General features: G+C 41.9%; 1 protein-coding gene across 3 annotated transcripts in view; it reads left to right on the top strand.

The window, feature by feature from the left end:
- scube1 (signal peptide, CUB domain, EGF-like 1) overlaps positions 1-23779 on the top strand; it is a 187911-nt gene that overhangs the window by 111538 nt on the left and 52594 nt on the right. For all 3 annotated transcript variants that reach the window (XM_015953650.3, XM_054739471.2, XM_054739470.2), the window contains one exon: positions 20476-20592. In XM_015953650.3, the coding sequence (XP_015809136.1) occupies positions 20476-20592 (117 nt within the window). The remainder of the gene's footprint in view (positions 1-20475; positions 20593-23779) is intronic.

Raw genomic sequence — 23779 nt, 5'->3', positions numbered from 1 at the left:
GAGCCGCTACTTAAAAAAGCCCCGTCACCCCTGATCTTACGTCTCGTTCTTGGGACTTCCAGGAACAGCCTGTCAGCTGACCTCAGAAAAGGTGGTGCAAGGAGAGACAGAAAGTCAGGATAGGATAAACAAAAGGTGGTGGGCTTAAAATCAGAGAGGAATTGTGATTTTAAGTGAATTTGGGGCATCTGTCATTAAAATCTGTGTTCTGAATAAAAATATTTCATTTTAGATGAGGTATTAGATGTGTATAATGAAGGATTATCTGTTCTTACCTGCAAAACTTTTACAGACAGTTTTTGATTTGGGATAAAATGTTGGATATTTAAAAAAAAATTATAAAATGTTTTACATGAAGCTGGTAAAATCCTTGGATTTCTTGTCCCTGTAACATCTACTTACTGCAGGTTGGTCACAGAGAAAGAATACTGACTGGAACCCTCAGAAAACGAACAAAAAGTAAAATGACACAAATAATAATGACGTTTTAAAAGTTCTATATTTAGCACTCAGACATTACAAAAATAGTCAAAGTACACGTAATACTGTTAGCATAAATTGTTGTATGAGTTTAACCTTTCCATATTTTCTTAGGATAGTATGTTAGGGTCACTTGTCATAATTACAATCAAACTAAATTATAAATGACCCGCACTTGTATAGCGCCTTTCAGAGTCAGAGGACTCCAAAGCACTTACACTACAATGTATCAATTCAATTTAATTCAATTCAATTCAAGTGTATTTATTTAGCGCCAAATCATGGCAATAATTGTCTCAAGGCACTTCACATAGTAAACAATCCAGTACAGTTAAGCCAATCAGTAAAAGTTTCCTATATAAGGAACCCAGCAAATTGCATCAAGTCACTGACTGGTGTCAGAGTCTTTACAGCAATCATCATACTAAGCAAGCATTTAGCGACAGTGAAGAGGAAAACTCCCTTTTAACAGGAAGAAACCACCAGAGGATCCTGGATCAGTATAAGCACCATCCACCGCGACTCACTGGGGATCAGTGAGTCGTGGTCTCAGAACGGACACACACACACACACACACACACACACACACACACACACACACACACACACACACACACACACACACACACACACACACACACACACACACACACACACACACACACACACACCACAACATATATACCAAGTAATATTTCTATGGTTATATTGTGATTTCTTAGTAAAAATTCTATTTAGTGAGGGATAAACTTTATTGTATATATCCCAGTGAATCTATAATTAATTCAACAGGTAAACTAGTAATCAAATCAAATCAAATCACTTTTAATGTCACGTCACATGTGCAGGTACACTGGTACAGTACATGCGAGTGAAATTCTTGTGTGCGAGCTTCACAGGAACAGAGTTGTGCAAAAATACAGTAACGTAAAAACAAGCAAAATATAAAAATGGCTAATCTAAGTAATAATATATATATATATATATAGTATGTAATGTATTTACATTACTAAATGTGTGTGCTAGTATTTTATTTTATTTATTTTTTTTTTCTACGTGTGTGCGTGTGAGTGTGTGTACAATGCGTATATACATATTTTACAAATGAATGAAGTAAACGATAAAATAAGAGATATAAAATGTACAGAGGTTGGTATGTGCAAAACAGTGGCATTAATGTACAGTAAGGAGTGTGTAATGTTGGAGTTTCAGTAGTGAGGGTGAGGTGTCTGTGAAGTGTTCAGCAGTCTGATGGCCTGATGGAAAAAGCTGTCTCTCAGTCTGCTGGTTCTGGACCGGATGCTGCAGAACCTCCTTCCTGATGGAATTAGTCTGAACAGTTTATGGCTGGGGTGACTTGAGTCCTTGATGATCCTCCCCGCTTTCCTCAGGCACCGCTTCCTGTAGATGTCTTGGAGGGAGGGAAGCTCACCTCCAATAATCCTTTCTGCACACCGCACTACTCTCTGGAGAGCTTTGCGGTTGTAAGCAGGTGCTGTTGCCATACCAGGTGGAGATGCATCCAGTGAGGATGCTCTCAATGGCACAGCGATAGAAGGTCCTGAGGATGCGGTGGCTCATGCCAAATCTTTTCAGTCTCCTGAGAAAGAAGAGGCGCTGCTGTGCCTTCTTCACTGTATTGTTCGTGTGCACTGACCACGTAAGATCCTCAGCCAGATGATCTCCAAGGAAACGGAAGCTGCTCACCCTCTCCACAGCGTCGCCGTTGATGGTGATGGGGGGTGTATTCCTCTGCTCCTCCGGAAGTCCATTATCATCTCCTTTGTCTTTGTGACGTTGAGGGTGAGACGGTTGTCCTGACACCAGTGGGTCAGGGCGCTGATCTCCTCCCTGTAGGCCATCTCATCGTCGTTGGTGATGAGACCTGCCACTGTGGTGTCGTCCGCAAACTTCACAATGATGTTGGAGTTTCTCGTGGCCGTGCAGTCGTGGGTGTAGAGTGAGTACAGGAGAGGGCTCAGCGCACACCCCTGTGGAGCACCAGTGTTCAGTGTGATGGGGGATGAGGTGGTAGTAGGTAGTAGTAGCACATTCAATGTCAAAGAGAGTAAAATGTTATTATCAGGAGAGGGAGAATGTTTAAGTGATTAGCAGCAGTTTTCGAGCCGATTGTCCCCACCAGTCTAAGCCTATAGCAGCATAACTACAGCGATAAATCTGGATAACCTAGCCTTTTAGATGGAGGCATGTTTGAGGCAGGGCAAGGGAGAGCGGTCTTTACCGATTATTCTCCACTGTACACTCCACCTCCCTCTACTCCCCCACTTGTCCAGATCTGGGCCAACATCAGATTTTAATCACAGGGGAAAAAAAAGTTTTAAGCCTAGTCTTAAAAGTAGACAAGGTGTGTACTTCACAGACTAAAGCTGGGAGCTGGTTGCACAAGAGAGGAGCCTGATAGCTAAAAGATCTGCCTCCCATCCTATTTTTAGATATTCCGGGAACCACCAGTAAACCTGCAGTCTGAGAGCAAAGAGCTCTGATAGGAGCATATGGAACAATCAGGTCACTGATGTATGATGGAGGTTGATTATTAACCCTCTGGAGGCAGGCGTTGCAGATTTGAAACACTAAAACCTACCTACCTGTTACTCCACATATGTATTTCATGAGCATTTTTTTAACTCAGAAGTACCCCTGAAGGACTTAGTTGTTCATCCTTTTATCAAAACTTATTTTGAGCCTGAGAGGGTTAACAGATTTATATGTGAGAAGGATATCATTCATCCATTCACACACTTCACACATACACATTCACACCCTGGTGGTGATGAGTTACGATGTAGCCACAGCTGCCCTGGGGTGCGCTGACGGAGGTGAGGCTGCCGAGCACAGAGACCACCGGTCCCTCCGACTACCACCAGCAGGCAAGGTGGGTTACGTGTCTTGCCCAATGACACAACAGCAGACATAAAAATGCTGTAAGCAATTGATACGTACAGAAAAAGTCAAAATATTATTTTAGGGATGTAGCCGAGATGGAGAAGATGTGGCAGACTTCAGACGGAGCTCTAGGGTTAGGGTTACTTCTGAGATGATCTGCTCACAGAATGACCAACAGCAGCCCCTATTTTCTAAAGGAAATTCATACCAACGGAACCAGAACAACCGCAAAAAACATAATGACTGATCTTGGCCATCTAGCCCAAAGCTGGGCATTTTACGGCCGCGGGCCACAGACGGCCCTTTGGTTGACTTTGACCGGTTAGTTGGAAATTACAAAATAAATGTATTTTCTCATTTTACCTCATGCATGGACTAAGGCTGCATTGCTTATTTTGAAGTTGTTTTTTACGTGCACAATGACGCAATACGTATAGCAACAAGTGCCCGCGGTTGACATGGTGGTTGTAGCCCCCAGAAATGTCCGCTCATGCAAAAAAAAAAAAAAAAAAAAAGAAGAAAGATAGATGCGGAATGCAGGATTTTCAACAACAATTGGACTACTAAGTATTTTTTTTACTGAAGTCGGAGGTAAAGCCGTGTGTTTGGTTTGCGGGGAGGAGATTGCCGTGTTTAAAGACTACAATTTGAGGCGGCATTATGACAAGAAACACTCGGAAAAATACAAGAACTTGTCTGATGCTGAGAGGGCACGGACATCCGAAGCTTTGCTAGCAAAGTTGCAAAAGCAGCAAGGCTTTTTTACTAAGCTTCACACATCCAGGGATGCAGCAACCAGGACCAGCTTTGTGATGTCCCACAAAATAGCTAAAAACAGCAAGCCGTTTTCGGAGAGAGAATTTGTCAAAGAGTGCATGGTGGACTCTGCCGCACTAATTTGCCCTGAACAAAAAGGCGCATTTGAGCAAATCCCGCTGTCCAGGCGAACCGTGACCAGGACGATCAAGGACATTGCGGGGAACCTGGAGCTTCAGCTGCAACGTGAAGTGGCAAGTTTTGACTTCTCATTGGCCTTAGACGAGAGCTGTGATGTCTGCGACACAGCCCAGCTGCTCATATTTGTCCGGGGGATAACGGAGCTCACAGAGGAGCGGGCAGCAATGCGGTCGATGAAAGGGACAACGACAGGGAGTGATCTTTTTACAGAGGTAAATGTGTGCATGGACACTCTGGGATTGAAATGGGAGACACTGTCAGGTGTCACAACAGACGGTTGTCCAAATCTTACAGGGAAAAATGTCGGACTTTGGAAACGCATGCAAGATAAAGTGACAGAAATCGATGCAGATCAAAAATAGGTGTTTTTGCATTGTATTATACACCACCATGTGTTGTGCAAGTCAGTGCTAAAAATCAACCATTTTACTGATGCTGTTACTAAAATAATAAACTTCATCAGGGCACGGGCAATGAATCACAGACAGTTTGTCGCTCTTTTGGAGGAGCATGAGACTGAGCATAGTGACATTGGCTACCACACAGCTGTCAGAAGGCTCAGCCTGGGGAAAGTGCTGAAGAGGGTTTGGGACTTGAAAGCAGAGATTCGAGAGTTTTGCGAGACGAAAGGCAAAGACATTCCAGAGCTCTCAGATGAGGATTGGATGGCAGATTTTGCATTTGCTGTTGATGTGACTGCACTGATGAATGAACAGAACACCAGACTGCAAGGCAAGGGCCTTTTTGTTCATGAAATGCACAGCCTCGTGAAGGCCTTCATGAGAAAGCTGCAGTTTCTTTCAAGTCAACTGGAGAGCAACACTCACTCAAATGTAAACCCTGAACGAAGTCACACCATCAGCTGATCACCTCAGCAGGTACTCATCCATGTTAGGAGCATTACATGGTGAGTTTTCAAGGCGTTTTGAAGATCTCAGAACAATCGAGGATGAAATGCACATGATTTCCTCTCCCTTTACCTGCAACGTGGATAATGCACCCAGTGATGTGCAGCTGGAACTCATTGACCTGCAGTCTGATGCAGTACTGGCAGAGCACTTTAAGTCAGGATCTCTGCTGGATTTCTACTCTTCTCTTAAGGAGGAGAACTTCCCAAACCTGAGGAGACATGCTCAGAAGATGTTGGTTCTCTTCGGCTCTACCTACATTTGTGAACCAACATTTTCAATGATGAAGTTTACAAAATCCAGGTATAGATCCTCTCTCACTGATGATCATTTGTCAGCTGTGCTTCGCATCTCCACCTCAGGCATTCAACCTGACTTTGATGTACTCGTTAAAGCCCAGCGGACTAGATTTCTCTCACTGAATAAGAAAAAAATCGCTTAAAAACACAAAATTAGGTGTTTGGACCACAAATGTAGGCAACTAGCAGTGAACTGGGACACTTTTCTTTAAACCTCTTTCTCAAGATCACAGTTCAGTGATTTTATTTTACAGACAATACTGTGTGTCTGTAAAATGCTAAGAACCTCTTTCCAACTATATTTGAAACTCAAAATGTGTTTTGGAGTGAATGTGACTGAAACTGTTAACTAATATAAGTCACAAATGTTTAACAAAAACCAAATGCGCACACTTTGTTTACCATTGCCTTGGGAAATTTGAATAAATCACATTTTTGTAAGCCAACCTCACTTTTTTCCTTTTTGCTCATTTAAAACATATAGTCTACTCGTACCAGCTTGAAAAAACAATGGTGTTTACTGCTTTTTATAAAGAAATACCATTAATATTATGCATAATTGACTTCAGCCTTTTGGCCTGGCCCTCCACAATATTTTCTGTTTCTCATGTGGCCCCATGGAAAAAATAATTGCCCACCCCTGTTCTAGCCTATGATCTAGTCACCTTTCTTCCTTCAGGTGGAAGATTGGGCAGTCTCAAAATCACAACTGCTTCCCTGAAGTTGTGACGCTCATGGACTCAGACAGTTGAGCTGTCTTCTTGAAAATATAACGTTAAATGTACAGTATTTATTCATTAATTTGCAACCACAAGTACCAGTTTGTTCTCAATTGTTTTTCTAAAATGTTTTGAATAAAAATAAATGTATCAGGGTCTGAAATTTGCTGCTTCAGTGTTTGTTTCTCAGATGTTCCTGTAGCATGTTGAAGGATAATTGCATCCATAATCAAATACATTCCAAAGGCCGTCACAGCTTCTGGGAAAAAGCATGACTTATGACAATGCTTTACCAGAATGTGTTTTTTGTCCACCTGCTGCTTGAAAATTTATGACGTATAAGTTCAAAATTATATTAAGGCCTGGAGAATGTCCTGAACACGGACCCAACATTTTTATGCTTTCTTCTCTTGTGCCACTTACTGCTGACTGTAGCCTTATGACCCCATTATACTGGACAAGACATTGTTCATCATCAAACTGTTCTTGGAAGGTTGTGAGGAGTTCTTCTGGGATGATGCTTGGGTACCATTCTTTATTACTGGCTGTATTGAGGCTAAACTGTGAGTGAGTTCACTCCCTTGGCTGAGAAGCATTCCTACACGTGAATGGTTTCAGAAAGCACCCACCTTTTCTTCTCTGAAGAATCCTTGTTTCAGATGCTCCAAACAATTAAAAAGGGGATTTATCAGAGAACAGGCCTTTTCCCAGTTCTCAGCAGTCCAGTCCTTGGGCCTTACATCCATAGTGTTGAACGGAAAGGACTGCATTCAAAAACCACTTTTGCTGTTTTTCTAGAATACTCAATGTGCTTTACTCTACATTTCACATTTAGCTATTCACACACACGCACGCATGCACGCATGCACGCACACACACACACACACACACACACACACACACACACACACACACACACACACACACACACACACACACACACACACACACACACACACACACGCACACACACACACACACAAGCACACACAAATTTGCAGATTGAGCAGGGGCTGCAAGGGCTTCACTGTCTTGTCTAAGGACACTTCAACATATGATGGGAAATGTGGAATTAAACCACCAACTTCTTGATCAACAGGCGACCACTCTTACCTCTGAGCCCCAGCCATACCATAAAGTCATCAGTCTGTCCTCCTTATAGGTTTTCTGCATTAGAAGTGATTTATTCTGTCCATCTTGACACTTGGCCAACTTCCAAAAGTCTCTTCTCACTGTTCTGCAGACAGACTTACACCTGTTGTATATTCTGCTCTGTTGGAGCCCTGAAACCCTAACCCTGAAATTGAATGGGCTCTAATAGATGGCTCAAATTCTTGTTGAAATGGTTTGGATGCCCTAAAGCCTTCTTCAGTAATCCAGTGGGAATGTAATTTGGGGAAGATTGAGGTTGTGTTCATGAGGGAATTACCGGTAGCTAAAATTCACCTGATCACTTTTCAAAGCAAACTACATCATTAAAACTGAAGCAGGAAAGGATATGACAGTTAATGTGGCACTGTCAAAACTTCTGACTACAACTGCAGAAAAGTGCTTTTATTTTGTAGTAATTTGTATTGTCTGAATATTGTCCAGAACCAAAAACATGTTGTAAAATAAGAAGAATATTAGAAACTGAAGAAAACATGTTTGTTCTGTAATTTGTGGGATCCAGATTTTCATAACAGAAGCAGAGCCTACTGTGAATAAACTGTTTACCAATTATCTGAGGTTGTGTGGCTAAGATATGACAGAACAGGGATTCGTTAATCCAGGAGCATAGTCATTTTCAGGTTAGAAAATATTTTAGTCCATGCACCCATTGATTTTATTTTTCAATCACTAAAAAGATCATTCTTAAACAACAAAGCTCTGAAAGAAATGTATTGAAGAGGTTTGGAAAAAGGACAGGATGGTATGAGAGGCTTGTCCAGCACATCAATCAGCCCTGGCGGTTTGTCTCTGTTCCCACTCTCAGCTTGGCCCTAGGGCTTGACTGGGTGTGTTTCAGAGAGACAGGGTCTGCAGGACTGAGCTCACCTCAGTTAATGATAGGGCCCAATGTACTCAGTATAAATCATTTTAACCCATAAACACCACCTACACTTGCACAAGTTCTGCACACATTTACCTTCACTCCCACACAAAGTTTCATTGACTGTATACACCTGTGTGAGCACAGAGATGTTAACACAATGCTCATTTTAACACACCATACACACACACTGGGCAGAAACACGGGTTGGGACGTGGAATGGAGGTGGGTGTGCTAGGACCCTACAGCACCCATCAGATTTGTTGACTGGATGATGGAGTGTCTCTCTTTACAGTCTTCACAAGATCTTTCTACACCACATCATCTAGAAAGTTATTTGGCCTTTTTCTGGAAAAAAAAACTTGACACTTGAACGAGCTTCACAGTCTGGTGACTGAACATTTCCAGAAAGAATGAAAAACAAAAAAGGAATCCTCAAACATTGAGTTAGAAGCTTTAACAGAGACAAAGAAGGAAACTGGTGCAATTCAGAGATAATGGGAAATAAAAGGATTTTCCAGTCATTTTGAAAAGTACTTTTGTAAAAGTTATAAATACTATTCTACACATCATGTGTAGTATTTGTTTCTTACAAAACCAATGAGCTATAAAGTGGCCTGAGTGCAACCAAGACCAAAGTAGTACTTTTGCCTATAATCAACTGTCATTTCTGAGTGTTCATATGCATCCAGGGATGAAGACAGTTATTTCTCCAAAGGTGCTGTAGCTTTTATAGAAACATGTAAACCTGTGTTACATTTTGGAGACGTGACCTGTTTTATAAAGTGGCCAGCAATCTACTTTGAATGAGGGCCATCCAAATGGCTTATCCAATAACGTTTTTAGGACATTCCGCCATTCTTCAAGACTTAACAGAAGTTATGTAAATCTTTACATCACCATTAAATAAGTTTATTAAACAATACCATATCTATGTATTGTGTTTGCCATGTTTTTATGCCTTGTTTACATGTCTGCCATGCTTTTGCAATGTCTGTATTTAATTATTCTACAGAGCTACCAACAACAGAAACCAAATTCCTTTTGTGTTATGCACACTTGGCACGTAGATCTAATTCTAATACTGGTTACATGGCTATTTCAGATGAAATATGAAGAAATTGCTGGCAGATCACCCCTGGATTCTCAGGAGATGTTACATTTCTCTGCTGGTGATATTAATGCTTGTTAATAACTGTTGGGATTATTAGTCAACGAATAATTTGTAAGCTTTTACTTACTTTTTGGATTCTTCAATAAAATTCGTAAATATGGAAATATTTACCGATTTTATTACGTAATTAGGATATCCGGAGATATGCCTCGGGGCACCACCCTTTTTAACATGGGAAAATGAATCCAAAACCTCTTATCAGTCTGTCTTGAAGTTAGTAAAATTTGTTTACGAGCAGCAGTCATAAATTCATGTCACACAAACAAATTCACTTGAGACAAAACTGAATTGGCAATACCTTTATTAACTAATATAATCACTTCAGCTCCTTCTGAAGCTTTTAGCCAATCAATATTAACCAACTGATTTTATCAAACAAACACAAACAATGAAACAATGAAATGATAATGTAAAACAATCTGACCCAATAAGTGTGTGTTTTAGTTTTGTCCCCTACCAACGCTAAAAACAAGTGTGTGTGTGTGTGTGTGTGTGTGTGTGTGTGTGTGTGTGTGTGTGTGTGTGTGTGTGTTTGTGTGTGTGTGTGTGTGTGTGTGTGTGTGTGTATGTGTGTGGGAGGTAACTTTTTCCCCACCACACTGAAAATCAGGGTGTGTGTGCAGCTTTCACAGTAAACTTTACCAAACACTTTAAAATCACAGAGAAACTTAACCAAACCACTTTCGATTGTTTCCCAGTTCAAGGAAAAACAACAAATCAATCAAATTGAATATCTAAAAAGCCTGTCCAGCTGGGCCCAGCTTAAACAAACACAGATATCACAATAATAAAACAAACAGACCTTACTTGGAGTTCTGATGGCGGTTTTTGGTACGAAAGAGAAAAAACAGTCTCTTATTTTTAAACAGATCACGCGGTTGACCGCTTGTTTGGCTATGAGAAAACGGGAGAGGAGAAGAGAGAGGAAAAAAAATAAAATAAAAAGTCAAACTCTTGCGTTAGCAAACCTAGGCGTCCCTTTTGTTCGCGCTGAGCAGATACGATGATGGTGATCTGTGGATCGCTCCCGGTAGGCCTCACGCGTATGCGTCCAGCACGGTCGGAGCAGAATCGGGTGGTCTCTTCAAACCAGTTGACTGGAACAAAAAAGGACTAAGTTTCGTTTGTCTCTCTTTTATAGACTCGGCTGTCCGGCGGGCTGGAGTCTGTGTGGGTTCCAGCTCATGCGCGGAGCTTGTGTTCCAGGGTTCTACACCGCTTTGGTGACGTCATCACGTTGCTTCCGGTAGCAGGGAATCATGGGACATGGAGTCTGCTGGCGCTGGAATATATTATCTGCTTTTTCAGAGTACAGATGACCCAGGTTTTGGAGAAATTACTGCATAGTAATTTTCTCATGAGGGCAGAACCTCAACATTCCCCGTTTTGGTTTCGGGGATCGCGCCAAAGCTCGATCGTCGGAAGCACAGATGGGTTCTTCCCTCAGGAACGTTGGTTGCCTTTGGTCTTTGTCTTTGTCTTGGATCCTGGTCGCCTTTGGTCTTTGATCCTGGTCAGGCACGAGAACAAAAGAGGATAGGAAACGGGATAGTCCCCACGCACATAACGAGGAGGAGCCACCCACTCAGGTGGTACGCACATTCTACCAGGGGTGTCGTCGTCCATGCGAGAGGTAGTAGTGTGGAAGGAGGGAGGCCGGCGGGCGGTTGACTCCATGAGGGGACAAAAGGGACAAGGATCAACAGTCCACAGTCCATGGGGACAAGGGGCCAGGGATCAGGCAGTCCACAGTATATGGGCTTAACAGGGGCACCCGTGAGGGGATAAAAGGGCATATCTCCGCCGGCCATACAGTTCAGTTCATGGGCACGCGGTTCATGTATGAGAGTCCATGGTTCGCAAGCGCGCATTGGCCTATGTGGTCCCAAGATTCCCCCCTTTTTGGTCCAAAGGGTGGATTAGGACAGTCTTTGGGCTAAAACAAGGACCATGAAACTAAGAGGTACTACATTGTGCTGGGCGGCTGACAGATTCACTGACAGACTGAGCTGGGCCGGCACATAACCACTAGCTAAAATGTGACCAAGTAAGAAACAAAAATATAGAGCCCAGCCACCCCCCCCCCCACCCCCCCCACCCCCACCCACCCCCCCGCAACCCTGAGGTATCATAAAATACATTCTTAGGTAATACATTCAGTGTGTAGCTTATAAAGAATGTGACATAATGCAACACTCAGATAAAAATGTGAGGTAGACTAAAGTGAACTACTTATAGGGTTTTAGAATAACAAAGAAAATGTTGCTCACCCCCTTTAGACCGATGTGGTACACTCACGCTTGGACTCTCTCCGAACGCGGTCATGAGGCACACCGTAGGTGAGCAGGTGCATCTTATCCTGGAGTTTATTAACACGCCTTTAGGCGGAATAAGCTATCATGGCCGTGACGAGCCATCCCAGCCCCAGGGCGACCAATGTGCAGATTAAGGTGGTATAATCTGTGTCTGTGTAGCGTCTTGGGTATCTATTCATGGGCGTCAGAGTAAGTACATGTGGGGTTTGTGTGAACTTAACAAGTTTGGTTCCTTCAGTCAGTAGTTGTTGGTCAATTTCTAAATCAATGGTAAAGTTATAACCTTGGAATGTGTCCATGATCTCAATCTCTGAGTCATGCTGTTCGAGGTTGAGATGATGGAGTGCCAGGTTGCCCAAGTGTACAATTGCACCTGGCGGTACTGAGAGGAAAATGGTTTGGTTCGGCAGTTGTAACCCAGTGGCAACTTTATGCTGGTCATAAGTTACAAGGGCCTAGTCTGCTGGGGTGCTAATAAGCCATCTGTCACCTGCACGTTCCACTCTAGTATCCATGTCCACATCTTTTAATGTAACTGTTGCTTGGCAATTCTGCAGGGGCGCGTCGCTCCTGAGGCCACATTGATAATTGGCAACGTCCCGGACAAATGGATTACCAGGACACACCCAGTGGATATCCTTGGTCTTAGTGCATAGATCTAAGTTAGGAGTTAGATAGAGTTTGCTATCAGTATCTTGGTAAGCTAGGAAGCTCGGAGTTTTAAGGTGGAAATGCTTACCGTCTTTCCAAAACCCAACGTTTAGCATAGACTTAAGCCTATAGATGTGAGGTGTCTCAATTATGGGGACATTTAACAGGAAACCAAGTTCTAATTTTTCTGCATCAACATGAATGGGAATTGCACTGCCTAGGCTGTACGCTAGGTGGATTTGTGAAAGGTGTACAGTAGAGGGGGTAGCAGCTGTCAAACTATCTTTGAGCAGGTCCAGTGGTACCAAGTATGTGGGAATGCAACCTTCCACCAAGCTGTCCAGAGTGGAACTTACTTCCCTGAGCAGGTCCTGCATCAAATCTCTCACCACTCGTGTGTACACAAAATCATGAGGTTTGGTGTCAGACAAAGTCTTGATTGCACTAGAGATTCATTAATCAGAACAGAGTGTAGGTTGACAAGTACCAGAGTACCCTGTAAGGTTTTAGTAAGTCCTGTTTGCGGTCTAGGAGGACGAGCTTCTCTTGGTTAGTGAAAGGGACGGCGTGGGGGGTTGAGATGATGGAGTGCCGGGTTGCGCATAGTTCCATGCGTAGAACTATGTAGAGGCTACGTCTACGTCCGGCGGGGAGTCTGGTCTCTGTACCCGCGGGGAGGGCTTGACGTAGGGTTTGATTTGGTTCGCATGCACCCATTTGTAGACAGGCTCCTGTCTTGCTTTGGTGATGCGTAACCTGTATGCAACTGGAGAGAGTTTTGCCACGATTTCAAATGGTCCTGACCAGCAGGACAGAAACTTCTTAGCTTTGCCCGCCGGTTGGGCGAACCGGAACTAGAATACCTTGTCACTCACCTCGTGTTCGTGGCTGGTTGTCTTTTGGTCTTAGTAGGCTTTAGCGCCTTCTACGTTGGTCTCCAGTTTCTTCTGAGCATGCGCAAACGTAGCTCTGAGGTGTTTTCAAATCTGCCACATACTGATGAGCGGTACAGGCAGTGGCAACACTGACATCTTCTGGGTGATACAGGAGGTGCAGTGGTAGGGTCATCAGTCTGCCGATCATCATCTCAAAGGGCGTAACGCAGGGACGAAATTTTGATTTCAGAAGTGGGGGGGACACAGCAGGCTTGTGCGGATTTGGGGTGGGGGTGTTATGTAAAGACCCTTTGACACGTCACATGCCCATCTCAATAATTTTTCCATCCTCATATATATATATATATATATATATATATATATATATATATATATATATATATATATATATATATATATATATATATCAAAGTTAAAAAATGTACAACTCTATTATCATTAATATTTATTATCATTATTGAAGTGCAGTTTTGGCTGTTGACAATGGATAGGCCATTGTATTTATTGTTTTGGGTCTTTTTTTATTGTTTTTGGTGCAACATTTTCTAACAGGGAGTGAGATTCTTTTTTTTATTTAATTTTTGTTTGTTATTTTTATTCATTTAGAAGTTCTGGTTCTGGACATTTCAATGTTAAATGAAGGTTTATTTGTTGCATTTTAAAGGGTGTACTTGCATTATTATGATATATTAACATTATATTAGTGGTTATTTTGGTCTAGATAATGTTGACAATGATATCGTTTATCATCAACAATTTGTTGGACAAAATATCATCCAGCAAAATTTGTTACTTTCCCAGGCCTAGTCAAAAGTATAAAAAGTATTTATACATAAACGGTCCCTCCTGAGATCTGGCCGTTATTTCATTTGCTGTGTTAGAGGACATGCTGAACTAATGTTTTACACATGATCATCACCCTAACATTTGTCACAATGATCAATTTTATGTCTATCGTATCTTCATTATTTCAACCTCACCTGTGAGCCTCCAGCCTCTGCTCCATCTCCTCCAGGCTCTCGTCCTCCATCTCCTACAGCCTCTCCTGCTGTACCTTCACCGGTCTCTCCTCCTGCATCTCTGTCAGTCACCTGAAAAAAAGATGCATGAACTATAAACAGTGGGAGATTTTGGAATGGAACAAACAGAAATATTTACAGGATGGTTCTAGTATGATTCACAATTATTATTAATATAATGTGTAAATTATTCATTACCAATTTGAGTGTATAAAAACATATTAAATATGTTTTTCCCCTTAAAAGTGTTTAAACAGTTGTTGCATTTCAACACACAAAAAATAAATGGAAAAAATAAGATAAATCTAATGAAAAGAGTACATCTTTGACATTAAGCTTAAAAAAATCTGTTGACGATGATACTGTTCATTTTTCAGAGCTTTTTAATGTGAACATATACATTGCAATAGATAAGTTTACAATAAAGTTAAATGATAAAAGTTTTGAAGTTACACTTCTACTACTACTAGTAATAATAATTATGATGATAATAGTAATAATAATAATAAATAATAATAATTATAATAATACGAATAAATTGTGTCTGAGGAGTCAGTTATGTGGAGGAGATGAGTTTGTAAAAGTTAGTTTTGAGTATGTTTGTGAAGGAGGAGGTGAGTCTGAGCTTAATGCAGGTCTGTCACATGTTCCAACTTACGTTTTGACTTTGAAAGAAGTCTCTTATATCCACTTTCGTTTCTTGACATGCTGCCTCCTGGCTGTGCCTAACTACCAAAGACTCACAAATGAACACTTATTCAAATGTTTTATAATGGAAGCTGAGCTGAGCTCTGATATTACACAGCGTCTAGTTGACGATGTGACTCAGTACCGGTGTTCCCTAGCGGCTCCAAACTAGCAAAACAACGTGAGCACGTTCTGACTGTTTACAACTTGAGTGACAGCAGCAACAGCCAATAATACGTTAGCAAGTATCAGCAGAGCCAATAGATTAGCTTTTGGGTGGGTCTAATAGGAAACCGGTTTCCGTTTCGGTCCTAGTGCTCAATCAAATCCATTTAATGGAGCGTAATATTGTTTTTGGACGGAAAAAAGTGAAGGGGACCGAAACTGCCTTTTGAAAAAGTGGGGGGGACATGTCCCACCCGTCCCCCCCCAAAATTACGTCCCAGGCGTAACGCCCGTGGATCGCTGGGGAGTGGACTGTATGGCCATCAGGACCAGAGGGAGCTTAACGTCCCAGTCCTTCCCGGTGGTGCAGACGTACCTTTTGAGCATGGAGACGACCATCTGGTTCATCCGTTCGACCTGTCCGGATGACTGTGGGCAATAGGGGAGGTGGAATTTCAGTCTTGTCCCCTACCAACACTACAAACAAGTATGTGTGTGTGTGTGTGTGTGTGTGTGTGTGTGTGTGTGTGTGTGTGTGTGTGTGGGTGTGGGTGTGTGTGTGTGTGGGAGGTCACTTTCCCCCACCACACTGAAAACCAGGGTGTGTGTGCAGCTTTCACAATAAACTTTACCAAGCACTTTAAAATCACAGTGAAACTTAACCAAAACACTTTCAATTGTCAGTTCAAGGAAAAACAACAAATCAATCAAAATGAATATCTAAAAAGCCTGTTCAGCCGGGCCCAGCTTAAACAAACACAGATATCACAATAATAAAACAAACAGACCTTAATTGGAGTTCTGATGGCGGTTTTTGGTACAAAAGAGAAAAAAAAACGTCTCTTATTTTGAAGCAGATCACGCGGTTGACCACTTGTTTGGCTATGAGAAAACGGGAGAGGAGAAGAGAGAGGAAAAAAATAAAATAAAAAGTCAAACTCTTGCGTTAGCGAACCAAGGCGGCCCTTTTGTTCGCGCTGAGCAGATACGATGACGATGATCTGTGGATCGCTCCCGGTAGGCCTCACGCATATGCGTCGGAGCAGAATCGGGTGGTCTCTTCAAACCAGTTGACTGGAACAAAAAAGGACTAAGTTTCGTTTTGTCTCTCTTTTATAGACTCTGCTGTCCGGCGGGCTGGACTCTGTGTGGGTTCCAGCTCATGCGCGGAACTTGTGTTCCGGGGTTCGACACCGCTTTGGTGACGTCATCACGTTGCTTCCGGTAGCAGGGAATCATGGGACATGGAGTCTGCTGGCGCTGGAATATATTATCTGCTTTTTCAGAGCGCAGATGACCCAGTTTTTGGAGAAATTACTGCATAGTAATTTTCTCATAAGGGCAGAACCTCAACATAACCATGTAAGGGGAAATGAACAGTGGTGTAAATGTTTGTAACCTAAAAGTACAATAGGTTAGACTGGCAAGCCAGACTAAATAAATATATTATTTAATCTGTTTAGAAGTTAACTTCTTGTTGGAAGGAAGGTTACATCAAAGAGATTTCCTTAACCAGGATCCAGCTAGGGGGTTGTCAATGTTTCTCCTTTTAAAAGGACCAAACTAAGTAAATACATTATGTAGTCAGGCATTGCTCCATTGATGGTTCTCGGTCGTGGGGCGGGTTCTACCGTTGTCTTTCAAACAATCTCCAAATGCTACTGGACAACGAACAACATGAAGTACTCACTACAATGGTTGTCGATAAATGAGGCAGTCCGCTGTTGAAGATGGCAAAAATACATCCTTTTTCTAAATAAAGAACTTAAATACAGCTATCTGCTTCTGCTTCTAATAAAGCCCAAGTCTAAATATTCTAAAATTGATGTAAAAGCAATTTCAAACGAGATGTGGTCATCTAGTTCCACGCCTACGCATCATCCTGCCCAGACAAATGGAGGGCCCTGATTGGCCCACAAAGCCGATAGAGCACTGTGATTGGCCCACAAGGCGGCTATCAGTTTGAAACCCCTATAGAGAGCTGTGATTGGTCAGCCAGAATGCTGCTAGGCACCGCAGAGGTTCCAATGGAGCATTCCTAGTCCAAACTTTGCAAAGCAAGAATTTATTCTAGTTCACTAGGCTACCAATAAGTAAAAATTTTACAGTGAAATAAGTACGAAACAGTCTGATGTCGCAGTCTTGCTGGAAGGAAGTTACATCGAAAGAGATTTACTTCTCAGCCAGCTGGGGGGTTGTCAATGTTTCTGCTTTTAAAGGAGAACATAATATTTTTTAGGCAGCTCTGACTGAGACAGAAAGAGACTGAACAAGCTAGTTCTCAAAGGTAGCTTGGTTCTGAGCTGCTTGCTGGATTCAGTTGAGGAGACATGTGAAAGGAGGACACTGGGGAAGATGACCACCATTTAAAAAAAAACACCCACCCACTGCATTCCACCATGGAGACCATGGCCAGCTCCTTCAGAGGCAGATTGCGACATCCCAGATGTAACACAGAACGCTACCGTAGGTCATTCATCCCCTCTGCAGTAAGAATGTATAACTCCTCCGTTTAAGCTGTACTGGCATTATCCTGTAACTCAGTAATACCAATGCAATATTCAGTATGTGTTCAATACTCGTGCAGTACCGGATTTACATAGTATGTCCGTGTCTCTTGAAGTATGCTGCAGAGTGTTGGAACCCTTTTTTTTTTTTTACTCGTGGCTTTTAGTGATCGAAGGTCACAGTACTAGACTACTGCCTATGTGTATATACATGTACCTTTGTTATAATAATTTCTCCACTGTTGGATCAATAAACTCTATTCTATTCTATTCTATTCTATTCTATTCACATCTAGTGAGCCTGAGAGGTTGCCAATTCTGCGCCTGCAAGCACTGCTGCATTGGCATTTGTCATTCAACACCAGCCGGCAAAACACACCAGAGTTGTGGAAATAATATTAGTTAATAGGAATGACCCAGAAGTTATTATAATAAGAAGCCATGGTATACACTTTTTTACTTTAATCTCAGGTGAAGAGGCTAACGTTGAGCTAACAAAGCTAATGGAAAATAAAAAATAATCAGCTCTAAATATATTTCAAGCAATTTTTTCTATTACCAACAACTCAAAATTAAATTGAAATGTATTTTGTTACATATCAATTCACTGTGGCTCGTCTTCATTCATCATCCCTTCCAGCGCTTTTTCGTAAATGGCAACAACCACGAAACTCATGAACAAGAGTGAAGCGTCACTCGTTTGTTTTGAAAAATAGACTGCAGTATCCACATTTGATGACAGAATGTCATTCTTACTTCATGCACCTTTAATGTTGCATGCGCAGTGTTACAGTTTTTTGAAAACCACAATATTACAACATGGTCTTGGCTTGACCTGGGCTAGCTGTTAGCTCATCAATCTTGAGGAATATGAAAGTTTTTTTTCAAAAACAAAAACTGATAAGGAGGCTAACTAGCTAGTAGTTGCAACCCAGTAATATTTAATAATTTTTACAGAGAAACCCCTTTCAGAAAGCTATTTTAATGGAGAATGCTGTATGCTCTACACATTCTCACACCCTAAGCGTGGAAAAATGATGTGATGTGACCAAGCATTTGTTTCCGACGCGCTGTGCTGGAGGGTGTTTAATGTGTCTATGAACCTCTTTTAGAAAAAAATGCTGCCAATTTGCTGCAATGCCGTGGCAGCACCAGGAAAACGTAGGCCATTTCTAACTGGTCAGAACGTGGTGGTAATGGGGCGCAATTGTGTCATTTTTACAAAAGATTATGCAATGGTGGTACAAAGTGGGTATGGGAGCAGTCTCTGCACTTCCGCAGACTCACTTTTTGTTGTGATTTAAGCCGCGCTCATTAAGTTGTTTTGACAAGCCGCTCCTAAAGTTGGATGTCCTCCACACTCTCCGTAAAGTCTCTGGTGATCTGACCTCCAGCTCTAACAGATAGAAGCTCCTGGAGCTCTGCATCGCTTTTGTTTATCATCTCAGCTGATTCTGTTTACAAAAGTGAAACTTATCACCCGTGTTTACTTTCATTTTTAATATGGTGGCCGTCCAAAGCTCCTAACTCCCCATGTGATCATGACACTTCCCTCTGTTGCGCCAAGGCGTATAACGCATTCCCAAGTCTGGCGTTGCGGCAATATCCCTACCAAGCATAGCAGCACGAATGCCGCAAAATTCCCGCAACGTCATGCTGCCACGGCACGTTCACAAGACGTCTGTGGTGGCAGTATTGCGCTGGTTACGGTCTGTCCTCAGCTATGTACCCATTAACATGATACAATACCAATGTGATACTGTATTCTGATACACTAACAGAGGAGCGCTTTCCAGGGGATTTTATTTAATTGCTTCCCATTCGCTTTCTTTTAGCACGCATGCTCTTGGTAATTTATTTTACAGTGACTAAACGGTCTGGTGTTGTTTGGAAAAACATTGCAAATCCCAATCTAAATCATATTTGGTGTTTAAAAGTTGAACACAGACCTTGAATTCATGTTTTTAATCAAAAAGCTGAGGACATTTAAAAAAAGATATTTCTTTCAGACAAATCAAGTCAAGGCCATTAAAAGCAAAGCGTTTACTATGTAAAATTCTTTAGAAAGTTTGCTTTTAATTAATCCCTTTCAACAAACATGTCAATGTCAAATTTCAGCCTCCTCAGCAATTCGTCAGGCCCACTGGGCAAAGGTTTGCTGAGCCTTGCTAAAGCAACAGTAGCTTAGCCGGTAAGCTAGAGTTACCATTTGTTTTAGGATCAGCTTAGGCAATATTCACAAGTCCCAGCAAACCTTATATGCAACACGTACAAGAAATTTTTTTAGAAGAAAAATATACACTCTGACTCTGATAGTGGGCTCTAGCCTCACAATACTCAGTGTACTAACCTTATTTTTCCATCTGCTAACCCAAACTTACTTCTTGGTGTAAATTAACAGACTTTTTGTCACTCTTGGATACAGGATTAACCATTGGTCCGAAGAATTATAAGTTGTTTGCACAATGTCGTGTCTTCTCATTTTGAATGCTTCAAATCTTGGTGTGAGTCTCTGAGTAAATACATTTTAATGAGTTTTTTAACTTTATGAAACATTTTTTTCATTTGCACATTTTGATATAATTTCTTCACCTCTGTGTTGACAAAAAGCTTCATGAGAATCAGAGAATACAGATTGTGTATTCTTCTATGGATCTTTGCCTGAATCACTTTTAACCTCAGTGTCTGTATTTGCATGTTTCCTTTAAGCAGCAATCAAGATATTAACTGCTGTTCTTTTTATTTTTCCATCTCTCTTTAGAGACCTGCGCTGTAAACAATGGGGGCTGTGACAGGACATGTAAGGACACAGCCACCGGGGTGCGCTGTAGCTGCCCTGTAGGATTCACCCTGCAGCCTGATGGCAAAACCTGCAAAGGTCAGTGAAGATGTGATTGTTCAAACCTACTGAAAAGTCTAGAGGCCACGTGTATTGACAGTAGAGTCTAGATGCTATTGGCAGCTCCACCTGTGCCCCAGCCTTTGCCAACTAGCGACAGAACCTCCAGCGTGTGGCCCAACAATGATCTAGTCCATGGAGAAGGTGCTATAGAGTTGGGCCCAACATCCCAATGAAGTCATTAGTGCATTTTTGCTTTCCTCCAAACAAACATCTGAATGACCCGCTGGTTCACGTAAAGCCTCCCACTCATCTCCCAAATTCTAGACAAGGCACTGAATCATGGCTGTGAGCTCCGTTCCTGTTTACAGGCACTGTCAATGTTACTCCAATATGAAAATGTGGTATCAATATTTTTCAAGATTATACTTCAAACCGCTGAACAGTTGTTTACTAATTGCAGCTTTGAAGAAAGGAAAAATAAATTGAAACATGGCATTGAGTCACTTTACACACACATACACACACACACACACACACACACACACACACACACACACACACGCGCGCGCACACAAAGAATAAATGAAGACTTCATTACCAAAAAGATAACTGTTTTCATTCTTTTTCCCAAAATGCAAAATCTTATTGTTTAATCCTTTTTATTTTAGTCAATAAAAAGTCAGATGAAGTTTGGTGATTTTGATCAAACATGGCTTTTATCTGTTTTTGCAAAGGAATCTTTCAAATACCACTTTTGTGTCAAATGTCATTTCCTCCTCTTCAAAGTCTATACATTTGGCATACACCAGACCAGAGATATATGTCACGTTGTGGGTGTGGAGATGATGGACCAAGTGTGGTAGAGCAGCTCAGGAGGCAAAGATGCAGGCTCGGATAAAGTAAAAATGAATTTAATAACAGGGCGGGAACGGCAGGAACAAACACAACGTTGACAACTAACACAATGATCTGACGAAGACTGGTACAAGGAGGGAGGTATAAATACACAGGGAAAACTAGGAACACATGGGCAGGTTAACGAGGGGCAGGTGAGAACAATAAGGACTAATCAGGGCAGGAGAGAGACACAGTCAGGAAGGCAGGGGCGGATCGTGACAATATAATGTGTTTCCAGACTACTAAGTGTACCATTGCAGTGTGTTTGTACACAAGGCATGACCCGCTGATAATGGGGGAGAAATGGGGCCTGGGCCCAAGGTGGTGGTGGTGGTGGTGTGGGGGCTCATCTAATGTTATCTTGTCCTGGATCAAGGCAAGACAGTCAGCTGGCCTGACAAGGCGACAATGTGTCTTCCACCCTCACCATCCTTACATTGACCTTTACTGTGGTCAATAGTAAAAGTAAAAAGGCTCAGCTTGGAGTGAGAGATAGTGTTGTAGGGTATTCTCTAGCCAATCAAATCCCCCAGGTCAAAGACATCCTCTTGGAGACCGATTGTTGAAGTCGCCATAGCAACTGGGCATGCTGGTCATGTGACAGGAACATTTCTGTTTGCTTATCCAGAACAGAAATCTTTGTGCAATATGAGAGTGCTCCTTTACATTTTTATAATACAGTATGTCAAGTGAGTGTGTGAGTTTGTGTGTTTGCAAATTGAGTGTCAGATAGTCTGAGAATGTGACATGTAGGTGTGTGAAGCCTTGAAGTCGGAGTTGTCTCAGAGCCGGCAGGCAGACGACGCACCAGCAAACTTTGTGATGTTTAAACAGTGAGGCCCACTTTGGCCCCTGCTCTTTCCCCTTTTCCCAACCCTGAAGGAGCCATCGTTGTAAAGACAGCGCCATCCAGCTACAGATGCAGACAATACACTTGTCCACTGGAAGTTCCTCTAAACTCCAGCAAAAGTCTCCAGGTACAGATGCTGCAGTTGTGCTTTGGTGCACATAAAAAACTTTTCTATTTAAACTCATGCTCTTATCAGAAAAAAAAAGACCAGAGAAATCCTTAATTTGGTCCATGGGCACTGTCTAAAAACATATACATAAAATTATGTATACATTTCAAATTTTTCTCAATTCCACAAATAATTGGTTTTGTGCTGCATGATTGTTTACATCATTATTTCTTTAAAAGAAAACCAAATTCTGGTCATCACATAAAATGTGCACCTAAAAGTGTGCCGAAGAAAAAGTCGCCACCCAAAAGAAAGTTCACACAGACATATTTCGACTTTAGCTTTCATTACATCGCACCTTTGCTGTGGCATTGTTTCCATAAGCTTCTGCCATGTCACAAGACTTATTTCCATCCAGTGTTGCATTAACATTTCACCAAGATCTTGCACTGATGATGGTAGAGTCTGACCGCTGTACAAAGTCTTCTCCAGCACACCCCATAGATTCTCTAATGGGGTGAAGATCTGGACTCTGTGGTGACCAATCCATGTGTGGAAATGATGTCTCATGCTTCCTAAACCGTTCTTTCACTATTTGAGCCTGATGAATCCTGGCATTGTCATCTTGGAATATGCCCGTGTCATCAGAGAAGATGGAATAACCTGGTCATTTAGTATACTCAGGTAGTTGGCTGACCTCATTCTTGGAGCACATCCTATTTCTGAACCTAGTCCTGACTAACTGCAGCAACCCCAGATCATAGCATTACCCCCACAGGCTTGTTCAGTAAGCACTAGGCATGATGGGTTCATCACTTCATTTGCCTCTCTTCTTACCCTGTTGCACTGTCTTTACTCAAACAAACCAACAGCTTTTCCACGACTCCAAGACGTGTCTTTTGACGTGGTTATTTAAGAAATGAGAAGCAACTCATTTCACTAGTTGGGGTTAAAGTGTATTTTCCCTGATGATAGGAAGCAGTACATACCCAAATCATTGCAAGCAATCAGTATTTTTGTGTATATCTGGGTGAGTAAGACCTTACCAACGGATGGCCATTAGGGTCAGAAATCCCTGGGAACAGAACCTCCAGCAAAATGACAAGCATCAGACTCCCTTTCATAACAGGCAACAAGTGGAGAGGTAAATATGTAAAACGACAACGTTTATGAATGTTGAAAGTATTGTAACTGTTTGTTACAAAACAGTAAATGCATTTTAGGAAACGTGGCATTTAATATGACATTGCCCAGAGACTTAACCCCGCTATGTATTTTAGACCTGATTTTTATGGTTAGATGTTATGAATCCACCAATATTTCTCAACAACTGGACATCATTTAATTCAATGTCAACAACAATTTGA

This window comes from Nothobranchius furzeri, chromosome 1 (assembly GCF_043380555.1).
Source record: "Nothobranchius furzeri strain GRZ-AD chromosome 1, NfurGRZ-RIMD1, whole genome shotgun sequence".
NCBI lineage: Eukaryota > Metazoa > Chordata > Actinopteri > Cyprinodontiformes > Nothobranchiidae > Nothobranchius > Nothobranchius furzeri.
Note: the sequence above shows the minus strand (reverse complement) of the source record. Positions and strands in the feature narration are given on the sequence as shown.